Here is an 18,769-nt window from a genome sequence, read left to right on the forward strand (position 1 = left end):
ATCCAACAAATGTTAGCACAAAGAAATGATAATTTGGAATGTGACGTAAAACTAATATAAAGACTTGACGGATTAAAAAATCAAATAATCCGACTTAGTCCTCCAGCAAAATATGGTAAAATATATATTGTGTTAAGTGATAAATGTTTGATAACTTATATCAAACTGTAACCCTTTGCATTTCAAGCGTGAATATGATGTGTTTCAGGCCTACATGGCAGACAACAAAACTAATGTGATTATAAGGGAAGAGAGTGTGGATTCAACAAATTCTACTAATTATATTTAAAACTAGGTTTAAAATAGTTATTTGTGTAACTAATGGACTCGTGTGTAAACATTTCTCTCGTGTGCAGCAAAGGCAGTTTGCACTCGCGTTACACATTTTATTTTTCCTACAGTTACTATAAATTATATAAATAATAAGTCTTTCAAACACTGAACAACACGTTTTTGGTTACCGGTAGGTTACATCAAAACATTGAATGAAATGGGAAACGTTGCAGCAGCTGATCTTTAAGTGTTGCCAACTTATTTTCAAGCGTATACGGATTACGTGCATAATAAAAGGTGTGCACCAAAGTAAACACTGTTCCCCAAATTAAGGCTTTCTGTACCTACTATAATCTGGGCAAGGGAGCCTACTTTGTCAGGTGACTGTAGGAAAAAAGAATTTAATGAGGATAGACAAAGAAGCAACATTGCTAAAATATACAATGTTTTTTTTTCAAACCCAACCTTTTGCCATTCTTGAATTAGAAAAAAAATTGTCTTTTCTTCATTACATTTGTTCTAAATAACAAGTTAAAGTTAAGTTTAAGTTTGTTGGAATTTGAATTAAACTTACATACCTATAACATCAAAACTGTAAGCATACTCCCATGTAATTGAAAATAGCAACATATTTTTGTTTTTAAGATGGTAAACCCACGGTTTACAATATAATGAACTAGTTAAAATTATTTCAAAGGGATTTTGCAGAGCTTTACGCAAATAATCAATTTTTTTAACATCTCTTTTTTTGTTTGAACTGTAGCTGTATACAATTTGTGATGAATTTCATAATTGAAAACCTCTATAAAAATTGTATAAGATATTTAGAGCTGAAGTAAAATAAATTTGCCTGTTATTAATTTGTTACAACTATCAGTTACAAGACATATAAACAAATTTTGTTATAAATACTATATTATTAATGTGATATGTAATTTTTTTAAGAGTTAAAACAAAGTAAGTGCAGTGTAGTTTCAGATTTTAAAAACATGTTGCATGTTAAGATTTACATAGTATTTTTATACAATTCATATAAAGTATAATAAAAATGTGACTTTTTTGTACATGCCTTCATTTTCTTATACCTGAAATCATATGTTTCATATGTATCATATGTTGAATAGGAGTTTTAATTTTAATTTACCTTGTACTTAAAAATCATTGTGCATTTACTAACTTTTTATAACATTGACTTTTTTTGTACATGCCTTCATTTTCTTATACCTGAAATCATATGTTTCATATGTATCATATGTTGAATAGGAGTTTTAATTTTAATTTACCTTGTACTTAAAAATCATTGTGCATTTACTAACTTTTTATAACAAGGATTGGCCTTCCCAACATGTTTGTAAAATTCCATTAGCCTAATTATATCATTTTATTGAATAGTGATAAACTTTATCGATATACCTGAAATAGAAGGCAATTTCGAAAGTGTTGAATATAAACATCAGTTCCGGGTAACATTTTAGTTTAGATTGAGAAAGTTTTCCATTGTTTGACGCTGTGAACTCCTTAATATTATTGTGTTACTGACATTACTAAAGTATGAAAAACAAAACAGTCTTTAAATATCCATATTTCAATAAGGAAAAGAGTACATTTCTTGAATAGACAATTAACTTGATTTGAACACCAATATTTTCCAATAATTATTGTTAATAATTAAAAACTAATAAACCATTATTTCAGTTGAAATTTATTAAGAAAAAAAAAATAAAAATAAAAAGAAACTTATAAAATTTTACTCCTTTATGCAATATTTATAATTTACTAGTGTGTACACGAATGTAAAAAACACAATAATGAACTTTTAAATAATATTTTTTAATATTTTATAGTTTATGACATATTTTAGTCAGATAAATGAATACAACAATTGGATGGAATTGATAGTAAAATACATGCTCTAATACAAAGATAAAAGCCATATAATGATGTTTGATATTACAAATAACCTCTGAAATGACACAGATAACAAACAAGACAATATTACTGAACAAACATGATTATTCACTTACAGCTTTTGTTTACAGTTTTGTTTTGTACGATAATGTAAAATAAATACAGTTATCAAAATCCTTTTCTCTACAATATTGTTAATGGTGTGATTATTTATATTTAAGTGTAAATTAAGTTATAAGAAGGAATAATGAGGGAAATTCCAAACATCTTAAATAGTAAATGATTTGAGTTTTGTGTGTGGATATTTTCCTTTAAAAAAAGTCATACTTCCACATCATTGTTTTAATTTTTGTAAATCAAAATGTTTCCGTATGTATGTATGTATTATTGACAACGTCAAGTTCAGAAAGATATGTTTGACGATTTGACTACTGAAGATTTAAAAATGGGTTTTTAACCCCAAAACTATAGTCATCACGACAATATAGGATTGATTATTGATTGACCACAGGTTAGTAACCTCATTTTATGCCAATTAATTAATCCTGGAGGCAAATATGTATAAATTAATTATGATCTCAGTAAAAAGGTAATCGGATAGATAATTTTAATTTATACTTTTAGGGCCATCTGCAATTAATTTAGAGTCATTAAAGACACACATTGGAATTCTATCAAATGAAAATGTAAAGTTACATTTTAATATTGATTTTAAAGTCAAGCCTAATTCTTATCTGTAAGAAACGTGTTAAAATGTTTGAATAAAATACTAGTTTAACACTGATCTAAAAGTAAATAGACAATTTATATTTGAATTCTTTGGAAAAATAAAGGTTTCAATTTATTTTATAATACAGAATCTTTGTTAATTTTTATGGTTGGGTTTAAAGAAAAAAAACTGAACCTGCTAATAAGCTTTGCAACTTGTTTTATAACATTTTTCAACATTGTCAACACTTAAAGTAAAAGTTTTAAACCTTCCGGACATTAAACTCTAACAAGAATAAGCAGCTTACTTAGGTGGGACGAGTCGTCGTTTAAAGTTTTTCTTCGGGAATCACAAAAAATTTTCCTTTTTAGAGGCCAAAAAGTCAAGACACAGAAATAAATTAGCATTATATCTGAAAAATTAAATTATTCCAATCAGACGATTCAGTAGATATAAGCTATTTCAGTGATCTAAAAGGTTATACATTTTTTAAGATTAAAAAGCACACAAACATTAGTTTGGTAATTCAAATTTTTGGGAGTTATTACAAAGAAAAAATTGCAATAGGCATATAAAAATATGAAAACAGCAGCTCTATAATATGTATAAAAATTACTATCTCTTTCCGGTTTGACGCACAAATTTGCTTGTTTTGGATTAACATTACTTGGTCGAAGTCAGGACTAACTATACAACAAAGTTGTGCTATTCAATATTGTTACGTTCAGATGATATGAAGTTTAACATGAACTTGCAATAAGTAAGTTCCGTGAATTGGGCGAACATTAGTATAATTACTACATCCACTGGTAACTACTTGAAGTCAAACTTTGTTGTAAGTAGGTGTGTAATTCTTAAGTCAGACATATTGTAGATGAATAGTATATGAATCTAGTCTGTATATAATACATATTTACACACACAAATAAGATATGTATGTAATGTGAAATAAGCATAAATGCAATATAATTTGTGTGGTAAAATAAAAGGTTTTTGTTAAAAATTTATATAAACTTTCTGATAGAAACAAATTTTTTTATAAGGTTATAGGATAGTATAGAATGCATTTTGTATATACGGACATATATAAAATTAACGTCGGTTATCTAGTATGTGGTTTGGCTTGGATAAGTGTAGTGTTTAAGACTATGACTAATAAACAAAATTTCCCATTTTTTTTAAATAGAGTCATTATTGTAGGATAATATTTACTATGAAATTGGTAGCGTTTTAAGAGACAGAGCAGTAACTTAATTGATGATTTAAAAAATCGCTCATAAGTTAAACTCTTTGTATTTTTGTTGTTAATAATAAATATTAACAGATTGAACGGCTACAAAATATTTAATCAACACCCTAATTTTTGGAAGAAAACTGTTAAAAGAAAAGTGATGCTAATATCAAACTTAACCATGGTAAATGTGATGTAAATATTTAAAACATATTATTTTTGACCATTGACCAAAATCACCATTTCAATATTTAAAACATTTATGATATTGTAAAAAAAAAAAAAAAAACTAGAGGTTGTAAAATGAACTATTGAATTTGTTCTCTTATATTTTATTCACGACTAAAGCAAGTTTCATGAGAAAGGATAATGGGTGATAATCTACAAACTGTGAGAAGCCATTAACAATGGTATCGATTGTAAAGTTTTCTCATTAAATTGTCGAATGGGTTTCGTTTAACTTTTGATACTCAGGGCGAGAGAATATCAATCTTGTCCACAAAAGCGACCACAGCTTTCCTAATTTTTCATAGAAAATGTATCCATTAATTAAAGAGTAATTTGTTTTTTTAGTTAATTTATCAATTCTCTTAAGCAAATTTGTATTAAATATTCGTTAGAGATTATAATTAGCCTTTGATTCTAATAAATCAGTCTGTTCAACAATTAAGCTGAAGTTTACGGGCTCATAAAAAGAATAACGTTTACAAAGAGTAAATTTACAAAAACTATCCAACCCTCTAAAATTTACTGTAAAACAATACCTATGGCGGTCTATGCTCATCTCCTAACATTTTTATGTTCATTGAACTGTCAAATAATAAAGGGAATCTTCAATTTCACCTTTATTTTATCGTAGTTTTAAATTATTAATTTATTTTTAAAACATTTTTATTCAGAGTTTTTAAGGCTCGTACTCACACATCTCAAGGTTTTAAATGATTTGGTACAGATCGTTTTTATAAGAGAAAACTACAAATAGTGAACATGTCCAAACAACTAACGTAGCTTTTTAAAAACATTGTCAGCAGTGAGTTTCAGCCTAATTAAACAATGTTTTTTATTACAGTTTAAGGATAGGTTGAAAAAGAATACATAATCATTGAAAGAAGAAATTATGATACAACATTTGTGGTAAATTGCTATGATCCCCCTTGTAACTGTCAACTGTATCTCTATAATAATTATTGTGGAGGAAAAGAGTTTTGGGTTGAATTATTTTTTTCTTTTTTTGAACCAGTTATTTTTTTTTTTTGTATGGTAATGTATTTAGTATAGTACAATTCAATTGCATCACTATTTTACCAAAAAACTCTGGATAGTAATGTTGTGTAAACTATTTACATATTTACCAGCTGTTTCATAACAAATTTAACATTTACCATAATTCAATCATGAAATGATAATTTACAACTTAATTGTGTTTGAATTAAGAATTTCAAGGGATTTCAAATATGATAAAGGTTTACAATATCTTATTAGCATTCCCTTTCCGTCATAATGTGCTGGAAAGTGTCCAACATAACAAGATGGTGTTTGGCTCTTGTCCATCTCTACATTCCGAGTCTGGGAACATTGTTAGGAACATATCAGCTGTTTGATTAAATTCTATCAGCGTTCTATACTTTGGGAAACAACCCGCTTCCGTATAAATGCAAGGAAAGGCATTATTAAAACATATCATTTTTTATAATATGTACACAATGGTAATACAAGTAAGCAACGGTATTAAAATATTCACTATTGATGAACCTATGTGTATTTCGGCCTTTATTTGTGTGTTTGAATTCCAACATATCTGACCTAGGTTTACTTTTAATATTAACATGGCATTTAACAGAAAACAAAATTTCCAACGATACAATCGTCCAAAGAAATATAGTTTTTATCGCAATAATGTAACTTCCAAATGTAAGTTGAAGGTAACAAACCCACATCACGTAACTCATAACCTGTATTACACCTGCAACTTTATCAAAGGAAATATTTTTGGTGGTGGCAACGGTAGTTTTGCTTTTATTGTTGAAAAATTGTGTGTAAGAAAAGTTAAATCAAATACCCACATTTTTGAGTGTCTTGATAAAACCACATTTTGGTCGTGAGAATAATGTTTAGATTAATACGATTGACTAAAATCTCTTCTTTTTCATCATTGAATGGGTAGTCATTATACGATAATTAATTAATTAGTTTATACTATATTACAAAATATAAAAAAATACTGCATTTTGAATCTAATTGAAATAAATATTAATAAAAAAAATGATTACCTTTGCCAACCACAGTTGTTGGTATGACGACTGATTTCGTTCCTTGGGACTTTGTCAGGTCACTTATTATGCAACCACATAATTAATAAATTTTAATACATTGTGGTATGTCAATAGATTCTTTAAAAGGTTGACACAGTCACAATAACTAAAACTTGTTATGTTAATTAAATAATAAAAATAAAATAAAAATTGATAAAACTGATTAAAACTGTACAGTCTGGTCCAGCACTGTCTTATCACTGCCACTGACTAAATAAACACTCATTCTGTAAACAACACACTAAAAAAGTTTTTTCACGCCAATCCTTTCAACATAAACTACTATGAAAAATCAGGTAACTATAGATTTAACTGTTACAACTGTCCAAATAACTACTTTGGCCAAACTGGAAGATATTTGAAACAAAGATTTTAAGAACCTATACCTAGCAATCCAGTTATGCCGAACATTTAATATCATAAACACACAAATACACAAATAGACCTAGTATTGATATGCAAATTGAAATTGTTAAGGTATTAGCAAAAACGTTTTTAAGCTTGATGTAAAAAATAATTCACCATCTACAAAGCTAAAAAAAAACTCGACCCATGTAACATTTTAAATGATCAGACTTATTTACAGTCAAATATTATATTCGATATATATATATTTTGACAAGTTACAATTCAAAGAAGTATAAAATAAGAACAAAACAAACTGAAATACAGGTGGCACTGGAGAGAAGAAGAAACATTATGATTCAGTAAGTTTTATTTAGTCAGTGGCAGTGGTAAGACAGTGCTGGCCAGACTGTAGGCCTACAGTTTTTATCAGTTCCATAAACTTTTTACAAATTTTAATTATTATATCAACATGACAAGTTTTAATTAATGTGATTGTGACAGTCTTTTAAAGAATCTATTGACATACCACAATGTAATTCATTAATGATGTGGTTTCATACTAAATGACCTGACAAAGTTCTAAGGAACTATAGGAAGGAAAGTAGTCGTCATACCAACAACTGTTGATGGATAAGGTAATTATTTTATTTTATAAAAAATATATATTCCAACCAAGGGTCACAATGAGTAATAATGAAATAAATATGTTCTGTTCTTCTGTTCCTAACGAAAACAAAGCAAAAATCATATTTATTATTCATTCATTACCTATTTTATTAACCGACTAGCTGTGTACCCGTTCTACGCACGGGGATCTTATAATATTCAGTTGAAACCTTCTTATATAACGAACAGCAGTTGGTTTGCATATTTTAAGATATGCTGGCCAAACTATTATACATAGCTTCATTTTTTTTTTTTTTTTGTTGTTCCGGATCGGTATGACAATCAATAAAAGGTTAAATTACCTCTGTGTCTGCCGGTCGATCCTATAACGGTAGGCTTACTTTTATTTTTACTACCTGATCTCGTTTGCATGGCTCAATCACGTCCTGGTTGAAGTTCGTTCGCTACGCTCACTCACCTGTATGTTGGAGCTCGTTCGCTGCGCTCACTTTCCTTCAGGTTAGCTCGTTCGCTACGCTCACTTGCCTTCAGGTTAGCTCGTTCGCTACGCTCACTCGCCTCCAGGTTGCAAATTAGCTGTTGTCATAAATGTAAAAGAAATAATAGTGCTAGTGCTGCACCCTGTTGGTAATCCTTGTAACTTTAATGCTATTGAACATCACAGAACAGAACCAACTTGTTTAATTGAAACAGCTGTTAAGATTCAATAATTTCATTTCTCATAAGGTTAACATGGGCTTCCAGAAATTCCACGTCAAAAATCGACAAAAACTTGATTTTCAAGGGTTTACTGTTAAATATCTAACTGTCTCATATTCGATGAAATACGTCTAAAACCATCTCATATATGTATAGTATTTGGAAAATAAGTTTCAGGCGGGACAGTGCTATAGTTATTGAGGAGTAGTTGTAATAAAGTGCGTATTTTAGCGTTACCAAGAGAATGACAGATAGACAGACAGACAGACAGACAGACAGACAGACAGAAATTGAGATAAGGTTTGATTCGGTTTCTCTGACCTATGAAATGTAAAAATAACCAAAAAGTTCATTATTCTAAGCAATGTACAGACAAAACTCTAATTTTATTTATATAGATTTATTCTGAAGTAAACATAAAATACAAGAAAATATTTCCTTTAATATATAAACAAAACAGTTCAGTATGTTTTTTATATATTTATGTTATCCAGCTACAATTTATTGATTTTCAAAATACACACACAATATTTAATTTCAATCATATTTGCAGTTTGAGCCGCGCCTACTTGAAATACGTGAGCTTGCCTAATACAAAAGTTTACTTTATTGAAATTATTTCATTCTTTTTAGAGCATTTTGAAGTTGGTCGTATTTTTTTACAAAAATAAATTATTTTGTTATGCTCGTATTATACAAAATATGTATGTTTCAATTAAAGTATGATTTTTATCCTACTACGTTTGGGTAGTTACTAATTCAGTTTTTAGTGAATTTCCAATATAGGGAATAAGCTATTACCGTTGGTCTACCGTTAGCTGAAAGAAAAATAATTTTACCTACGACCGTTTTTTAAAGTAGCCATTTCAGTCCAGTTCTTAGAATTGAAAAGTTTCACTTTACAGCTGTTTACTTTCATATCCGCATAGTTTCATTTCATATCCGCATAGTTTCTCATATCCACACAGGTAACGGACCAATGAGTTTCAAGTAGGCCCTATTGAGAGAAAAGAATTAAAATTGTAATGCTTCGAACGTCAATTAATCAGCTGATCAGCTGATCAGTTGACCAATTTAATTGTTGATCCGACTTGTTCATGTTGATACTCGCGTATGCTTAATTAAGTTGGTGGAAGTCCAAAAATAAATGAAATATTTGCCGAATTGTACCTGATACAATATTATTTATGGTAAGAATGCTGCTAGCAATGTAATATTTAACGAAGTTTAACAAACACGTAATTACAGGAAATCAGCTGATTATACAACAAGTCGTTGCATCACTTTCAGTGGCAATGACAATACACGAAATCATAACCTCTCTAAAAAGTTATCAGTAGTGATTGTTAGTAATTAAATCCAGATTGATAGTAATTAAAAAACGGTCGTAGGTAAAGTAGTGTACGCAACTCGCGTTAATAGTCTTTACGACACTCGTAGAAGTTTTTAAGGCACGAGCCTTGGCGATTTTCTACTCGTGTCGTAAAGACTCACTTAACGCAATCGTTGCGTAAACTACTGTAGTATATTACCAAAAAACACACTTTATTACCCTCCCTGTAGGCAGCAAACCTTGGTACTCGTTAAACCTAATGGTATTTGAATAGATTTAATTGAAAATCAAATCAGGCATATGGAAATGTGCTTAGTCTGTAGGTTTGCTGCGGCGGGGGCATTTAATATCTTCTTGTAATTTTCATTCAATCATTGTTATAAAAGAACACCTAATGATACTGCATATCCTGATGTTGGATAGTTATACAGTTGTACAATCCAATAATAAGTTAATTGTGAATTCACTAGTCCGGCAAATACATTCCATTCGTTATACATTTTAGTATCTTACTAGCTGTGTACCCGTTCTACGCACGGGGATCTTATAATATTCAGTTGAAACCTTCTTATATAACGAACAGCAGTTGGTTTGCATATTTTAAGATATGCTGGCCAAACTATTATACATAGCTTCATTTTATGTTGTTTTTTGTTGTTCCGGATCGGTATGACAATCAATAAAAGGTTAAATTACCTCTGTGTCTGCCGGTCGATCCTATAACGGTAGGCTTACTTTTATTTTTACTATCTGATCTCGTTTGCATGGCTCAATCACGTCCTGGTTGAAGTTCGTTCGCTACGCTCACTCACCTGTATGTTGGAGCTCGTTCGCTGCGCTCACTTTCCTTCAGGTTAGCTCGTTCGCTACGCTCACTTGCCTTCAGGTTAGCTCGTTCGCTACGCTCACTCGCCTCCAGGTTGCAAATTAGCTGTTGTCATAAATGTAAAAGAAATAATAGTGCTAGTGCTGCACCCTGTTGGTAATCCTTGTAACTTTAATGCTATTGAACATCACAGAACAGAACCAACTTGTTTAATTGAAACAGCTGTTAAGATTCAATAATTTCATTTCTCATAAGGTTAACATGGGCTTCCAGAAATTCCACGTCAAAAATCGACAAAAACTTGATTTTCAAGGGTTTACTGTTAAATATCTAACTGTCTCATATTCGATGAAATACGTCTAAAACCATCTCATATATGTATAGTATTTGGAAAATAAGTTTCAGGCGGGACAGTGCTATAGTTATTGAGGAGTAGTTGTAATAAAGTGCGTATTTTAGCGTTACCAAGAGAATGACAGATAGACAGACAGACAGACAGACAGACAGACAGACAGAAATTGAGATAAGGTTTGATTCGGTTTCTCTGACCTATGAAATGTAAAAATAACCAAAAAGTTCATTATTCTAAGCAATGTACAGACAAAACTCTAATTTTATTTATATAGATTTTTGGTATTGATATTCTGCACTTTCAATTGTCGTAAACAGAGCTCTTACTAAGTGCATTAACACGTAAAGGAAGGTCTAAAAGAAAAGAAAAACAAGAAAAGATCGCTTATAAGTTTTAGTAGAGAACTAGCTGTGTACCCGTTCTACGCACGGGGATCTTATAATATTCAGTTGAAACCTTCTTATATAACGAACAGCAGTTGGTTTGCATATTTTAAGATATGCTGGCCAAACTATTATACATAGCTTCATTTTATGTTGTTTTTTGTTGTTCCGGATCGGTATGACAATCAATAAAAGGTTAAATTACCTCTGTGTCTGCCGGTCGATCCTATAACGGTAGGCTTACTTTTATTTTTACTATCTGATCTCGTTTGCATGGCTCAATCACGTCCTGGTTGAAGTTCGTTCGCTACGCTCACTCACCTGTATGTTGGAGCTCGTTCGCTGCGCTCACTTTCCTTCAGGTTAGCTCGTTCGCTACGCTCACTTGCCTTCAGGTTAGCTCGTTCGCTACGCTCACTCGCCTCCAGGTTGCAAATTAGCTGTTGTCATAAATGTAAAAGAAATAATAGTGCTAGTGCTGCACCCTGTTGGTAATCCTTGTAACTTTAATGCTATTGAACATCACAGAACAGAACCAACTTGTTTAATTGAAACAGCTGTTAAGATTCAATAATTTCATTTCTCATAAGGTTAACATGGGCTTCCAGAAATTCCACGTCAAAAATCGACAAAAACTTGATTTTCAAGGGTTTACTGTTAAATATCTAACTGTCTCATATTCGATGAAATACGTCTAAAACCATCTCATATATGTATAGTATTTGGAAAATAAGTTTCAGGCGGGACAGTGCTATAGTTATTGAGGAGTAGTTGTAATAAAGTGCGTATTTTAGCGTTACCAAGAGAATGACAGATAGACAGACAGACAGACAGACAGACAGACAGACAGAAATTGAGATAAGGTTTGATTCGGTTTCTCTGACCTATGAAATGTAAAAATAACCAAAAAGTTCATTATTCTAAGCAATGTACAGACAAAACTCTAATTTTATTTATATAGATAATAATTTTAGATCTTCAATAACCACACTCCGTTTGTAAAGATCAATGACTTGGTTTCAGATGCTCGGTTTTCAACTTTGTGATTGTTGATTGTTGTAATTGTAAAGTGCAAAGCCAAGTTGGGTCAGTTGTCTGTTGTACAAGAGGATGGTTTGGTCTGCTGCGTTTTATGCTCTGCAGTGCACAGCAACAACTTCGTCTTCAAACTCTATTCCTTTCTTAGATATCATTGGTAAAATCATTTTTCCCTGTGATATCATAGTATAGTGCAAAATAAAATGTATATACCTATAGAAAATCCACTTTTCATCCCGAATTGTTTAGTGCAAGGTTTGTGATGAGAATTACTTTCAAACCCAATAATTACTACAGAGATCGGTGTGCTGTTATGTAATTTGGGATATTTATGTTTTTTTATGAGATATCTAGGTTATGAGCTATTGGTATGTTACTTGGACTATGTGTATTTAAAATACAAAGACTTTGAAACTTGTACAGAAACGGTTCTTGATCAATATATTTGATATTTAAACTAAGGTAACATATGAAGGACGAATATTTAAGAACTGTACAAGAAATTAGTTTTTTCATGTTCAAGAAATTAAATAATGGCATCTTTACTACAATCACTTTAAAGTGTAATAAATATAGCTTCAGGTACGACTTATACTATGTTAATATAAAATGTGTGTATAGTATGTTAATTATAAAACAATATAGACTTTTTCAGCTGAAAGTATTTCTCTACATAATCCTTCCAGCAGATAAAATTATCTGTAAACTCAATTTATTGCACAATGTATCATCATATATAACACAGTGCTGGAGTGACCAGTGTTAATTTCCTCGATGTTCACCATCAGAAGATAAATCAACTTGATAAAGTGTTACCCGTTGATGTTTCGCATTTGAAACACTGCAAGGCGCTGGAAAAATCAAATGTCATGCCTTTGGTGATACAATTGGAAAATACATGATCAATCAATATACTTAAGGAGAAGACAGTGAAATCTTTATTAAAAAGTATTTTTAGTTTTTTGGGGGTAGTAACTATCGATTGAATAAAATTCATAGGATACCTTATAAATTATTAATATTACAAATACAGTAATTCGAAATGTACAGTAGCCTGCAGAAAAGGACAATATTACAAAAGCAGAAGTCCCGTCATGGGAAAGTCAATCCCAGATAACAAAATAACATTTGTTATTGACATACACTCGGAGGATTTACATGTCAGATGGTGATTGTTTTATTCTGTTACAAAACAGAATTACAAATTTATTTGGCTTTGAACGAAATGTCTATCGTACCGCACATTTATATCAAGAAACTTCAAAATAGCAAATATATTCCAAACAATAATATGTGCAAATATTTTGCAACGCTTAGGTACACAGTTAAAGAATTACCAAATAGCCACACTTTACTTTCAGGACTATATTCAATATTTGCCATAAATAGAATAAAAAAAAAACACTGACACACCTTTCTATAGAATGTTGGATCTGAAACATTTCATCTAGTAGTTTTAGATTTTTCAGGATGGAAATGTTCTTAATTAAACTCGAATACCTTCAAAGCACATAAATACTTTTTAATTCTTCATTCACTTGGCTTCATCTTTATAATTCCTTCATATTCGTTTGGCGAATAGTTATAGAAAATATATACGTTACATAGTTATGATTCTGTGAAAAACGTACCGGGTGGTGCAAAAAAAGGAGACCCAAAAATAAATGATTAATAGTTGACTAAAACAAAGCTTACAATTACTTAAATAAAACAAAAACATGTTCTACGTGTCGTTTTTCGTTAGTAACAACATATTTCACTCGGTGCATGATCTTTCTGTTCATCTCAAAGCACTGCTGAGAGTGGTACAATTTAATTAAGTTATCGTAAGATCTGTTTTAGTAATCTATTAATCATTTTTTTGCCCCACCCCGTATTTTAAATACATTGTGGCAATCAGAAATACTTTGGTACTTTTTTGTCATAGGACGCTTGGCATAAGCCTGGGATTATTTTCCACACCACTTCAGGCTAGACCTAGGGGTTGCGGCATTATCACTTAGATAAAATCCATTGGTGATTTGCCGGGATTTGAACCCGGGACCTCTTGGACCGAGGTCCCGCGCTCTAACCACTAGTCCAGAACTAGCCTTTTAGTACTAAACGTACCGAGTGTTATAATGTTTGCTCGGTTGAATGTAAAACGACATGCAGCAAAGTCCTTTAGTGTTTGTTGGTTTCTTCAGAGTTGATGATTAACGGAATCATTGTCCACAGCTGACTCAATAATAGGCAACTCTACAGCTGAGAACACAAAACATCACTACAGCTGTTCCATGCATAACATGTGTTTATAGCTGTTCAAACACATATCACCACGACTGTTTTGTACACAAATACCCACAACGATACAAACTTGCATACTAAGAGTATAAGTTTGAGTAAATTTGTTTAGTATTATTAGACGTATTTTTAGCTACTCTCCGTAATTTTAACCACACACAACTGTTAAATAAATAAAAAATATTGGATAAATAATCGACAAGCAAAGAGAATCCATTAAAAGTGGTATCGATTGAAAAGTTTTCTCATTAAATTCTCGAATGGCTTTCGTTCAACTTTTGATACTGCGGACGAGATAGAATATCGATCTTATTTCCTACGATACTATTCAGCAATCTTAATATTGTTTGCGTATCAAAAACAGGTATTTTGATTGGAGGTCCCTCAATCTATATCCAATTTTGGAATTAATGCAACCAAATAAAGTTAGATTTTTATTACAATATACCGAATCGCTTTTTTGTATCACTGTAAAAATTTAATGACTAACAATTAATTTTTACAAGAAACTATGAAAGATTTTAGTAAAAAAAATATTTTATGTTTTTGTATATTTAAAAATATGTGGTCGAAATGGCGACTTCATTTAACACTTCAAATATGAATGTGGCGCAGGCAAATCACGTTTTTGAACTTGCAATAGAGATCATACACTATGGATGTATTCTCTCACATCGAGGTTTCTGCTCTGATTGGTTAGTCAGTATGATTACCCAGTGTTCAATGACGTGATAGTTATTAATACGTGTCAAATCTGATCAAATCATAAGCTTTGACAACATTGTGGTATTTGAATCAAACCATCATTGCTTTCAACAGAAAATTTAATTTTCGATCAGCAAACAATAATTAATTAATGTTTTGAGATTTTTCTTTTTCCTAATATTTTTTATGTTGGGACATCTTTTCCCTTGCGTTTGCCCGTCCACATGGGCCACCGGCATGTGTGGAACGTATCCAGCAAAGCAAGGGGTGAGCCGGTACAGTATTGTGATGTGTACTGATAAAATATAATGGAAAGTACCAGGATTCGAACCCACAACATCACTGTCTTGGCTCCAAAATCCGTTGTACTACCAACTTAGCCATCGACTTGCATGAAAAACGCATAAGAAAGACACTAATAAAAACACATTGCTTTAACAGAAATATATATTTACACTTTAATTTATTCAGGGTGTATTCAGGGCCTATATACACTAGAGATACTGCAACCTATGCGAAATATAAGCAACCATTTTGTTTTAAATAAACTAATCCATGTTTCGACACGTAGAATATTTCAAATTATTGATTATTATTCAAATTATTGAAATATCTTAACAACATTTTATTCTGAAGATTACCATAAAACATTTTTACCACAAATAATCTTACGTTGAGTTCTGTCGTATGATGTCGTAAGGCTAAGATATTACGATTAAGCTGGTGTTAAGAATGTCTAACCTCCAAGAGCCTCAGATAAGACAAGTCTTGTAGTTATCAACAAACTTCCACACCATTGATCTGGCCCCCTTTACTGCAGGTTATCTCTATAGGTTTATATCTTGTGTTTAAGATGACTTTATCGATACTTTATAGACTAAAATTGAATAGAGATCAAACACCGAAGTTAAAAATTGAAACCAATGGAGTTAGTTTAGTAAAATAAAATATTTTTGTTACTAACCATGTTTTACATTTAGATGGTCAAAAAGTAAGTGTTTGTAATCATAGGATAACGACATGTTGTTAAAAAAAGTGGACCGGGATTGCGCCAGTTCTGTGAGGGTTATGGGTCAGCCTGACATGCACCGGGATTGCGCCAACTCTACTCCAGGTAGTCTGGTAATCGTGCGGAAGATGGAATGTAACCTAACCTAACCCGGAGAGATAAACTAAAGTTAAATGTGGTTTGAATCGTGAATGAGAAGCGGGCACCATTTTTTGCACACTGCTGGGGTAGTTTCTCAGAAAAATCTGACACAAGAAATGCCACATTGGCGCAATGACAGTGGATTTTGGGCGGGTAGATTTGACAGTGGCGCTTTACCGGTGTCTACATGTCCTTAGAGGCGCAATCCCGGTGGATCGTTAAAAACACCATCAATTAATAGCAACTGATTGTAGAATTTGTAGTTTGTTCAGATCAATCAAGACTGGTAACTTTCGTATCTAAAGGTGACCTTTTGGATTAAAACTATCTCACCTGAACAATTTCACGAGAATTTATTCATCCGTTGTATGTAAGAAAAATCACAAAACTCAAAAATAAGTCCATGCTCCATTGTTCATCAGAGATCATGAAAACAAATTTCATCAGTTTTAATTAACACAACTTTGAAAGAGACATACGTAGCTTAAATAAGTTTGATGTATAGAAAGACTGACCAACAAATTCCCATCAATGTTTAGCGATCCAAATAATTGACACATGATTGGATAATTATATTGACACAGCTTAACGCTTCGTTTGTTGCAAATTACGAAATTATATTTTGTGTGGATAAGCTTATAAGCCAAGTGCGGTTGTACAGTTTAAAACGTGTTTAGCGTTATAAATATCTGTAAATTCGTGTACATAGTTTTAAAACGCATTGCTGATACTTCAAATGACTTACTAGGTTAAACACAATTTTTTTTAAAGTCCTTGAGTTAATTTGAATGAATTTTTGGCGTTATAAAATCGCATGTCATGCTGAAGGTTTTGCACAAAATAATAACTACCGATTTGTATTGTATTTACAAATATAAATGCAGTTTATTTTGCTTAAAATTATTTTTTGGTAACCGAATCGAAGAGTTAAAATACCGGAATATATATTGTGAACGCACATTGAATATTTGGTGCAGGATGATATAATACTTTTGACTTGCATTCTAAATTACGTTTAATTTATTAATTTTAAGTAAAATTTTTGTAAATGTCAAGAAACAAAATTCCCTCCATATATAAAAATGTCGTGTTAAAACTTGTGAAATCTTATATAATTAAGCTTCAAACAAATAACTAGAGTGTTTAAATTTTTAGAATTAAATTTAGAACATTATAAGGAAAACTGGAATACGGTACTAGTTAAGTTAGGGTCGGTTTATTTCAGCTATACAGAAGTCATCGTTATCCAATATAATTGACTATTGCAATCGCTGCAGTCAGTTTCGGTATTTCATGAGTTTCACAATAGCTCCAACTCGTTTGCTACAAGTATTTATGGTGATTGCTTGTCGTTGTCATGGATTGGCATGACAAAATCTATGTGAAACGGGAACATAGTGTCTATTTCAAACTGCTGTTGTTTAATTCATAGTTGAAACCCAAAGTCAATCAATGAACTGAATTTATAGGGAGCTCTCTATTTATATATAGAACACAGAGCTCGTGTATATAAACATTTTAAATTTTACAATTAGTATGAAGACAAGTTGTATATGCATTGTTTCATCACACGTTAATAAGACTAGATGTTACCCATAGGCTTCACCCCGTTTGACTTCATAAGTATTAATTGATTAGGTTGGTTTAAGTTGAGTTGTTAACTATTGATTGGTTAAGTTAAGCTGAAATCAACAAACAGAATACAGTGATACAAACAAATAATCACACCTGATTTTTATAAGGCAGTAAATTGAAAGAAGAACATACAAATAAGTACAGTTGAGGTATTTTTAACATTAGGTATGTATGGAAACTTCCCTTTGGAAAGTAATTACGACCTTAAAGGGCAATTTATGAAATGATGGATAGTTTTGCGCAAGGTTTCTCGTCATGACGAACATTTTAACTATATGGTTTATGGGGGTGTGAATTGTAGTTTTCTCAAAAGTTCATGAGTACTTTGGGATTTATATATGGATTATCGACTCAATAGTTGTATTTAAACATTAATTGTATATATTACGATATTTTAATTGGCGTATACAATTTGATTACCACGTGATTACAATTTTTTTATTTTTATTTTTTATTTTACTATTGGGAAAATATTTTTTGGGCAAAACTTCGTTAAAAAATATAATTTACGAGTCCGAATCTCAAAAGGCTGCCCTGAAGTCGTCACATCCTTCCCCTGACACCACGATATTGGAAAACGATTTGGCTTTTACTTATAATCTCTTCTTAACTTTGACTCTTAAAGGGAGGTTGTGAAAATGGACTTCTGGTATTTACGCGTTGGTTTCCTACGTTTTTTTAAATTGCAAATACTGAATTTTCTTCTTTGCTTTTTATGGGATAGAATTCGTATATGCGGTTTTGTGTGCGTTTCGAAACTAGGTTATTACCATGACCTTTACCTAAGAACGAAGTATGGTAAAATAAGTTGAGTGAACTGATATATAACATCCCGTGACATTTTCAGATATAGACCTAGGCCGTACTGTAATTGTTCGTAATTAGGCAAAGCAATTTCAACAGTTTACAATACCTACTTACTTATTTATTTTATTACATTTGTTTATGTAATATTTA

General features: G+C 31.3%; 1 protein-coding gene across 1 annotated transcript in view; it reads left to right on the forward strand.

The window, feature by feature from the left end:
* Window positions 1-690, forward strand: part of LOC128997315 (ATP-binding cassette sub-family C member 4-like) — a 58,151-nt gene extending 57,461 nt beyond the window's left edge. Inside the window, exon 29 of the mRNA XM_054422948.1 lies at window positions 209-690. Within this exon, the coding sequence (XP_054278923.1) occupies window positions 209-289 (81 nt within the window). The 3' untranslated portion in view covers window positions 290-690. The remainder of the gene's footprint in view (window positions 1-208) is intronic.
* The last annotated feature ends 18,079 nt before the right edge of the window (window positions 691-18,769 follow it).

This window comes from Macrosteles quadrilineatus, unplaced genomic scaffold (assembly GCF_028750875.1).
Source record: "Macrosteles quadrilineatus isolate MER2022 unplaced genomic scaffold, UCM_ALF_1.0 Scaffold_6__1_contigs__length_79288215, whole genome shotgun sequence".
Lineage (NCBI taxonomy): Eukaryota > Metazoa > Arthropoda > Insecta > Hemiptera > Cicadellidae > Macrosteles > Macrosteles quadrilineatus.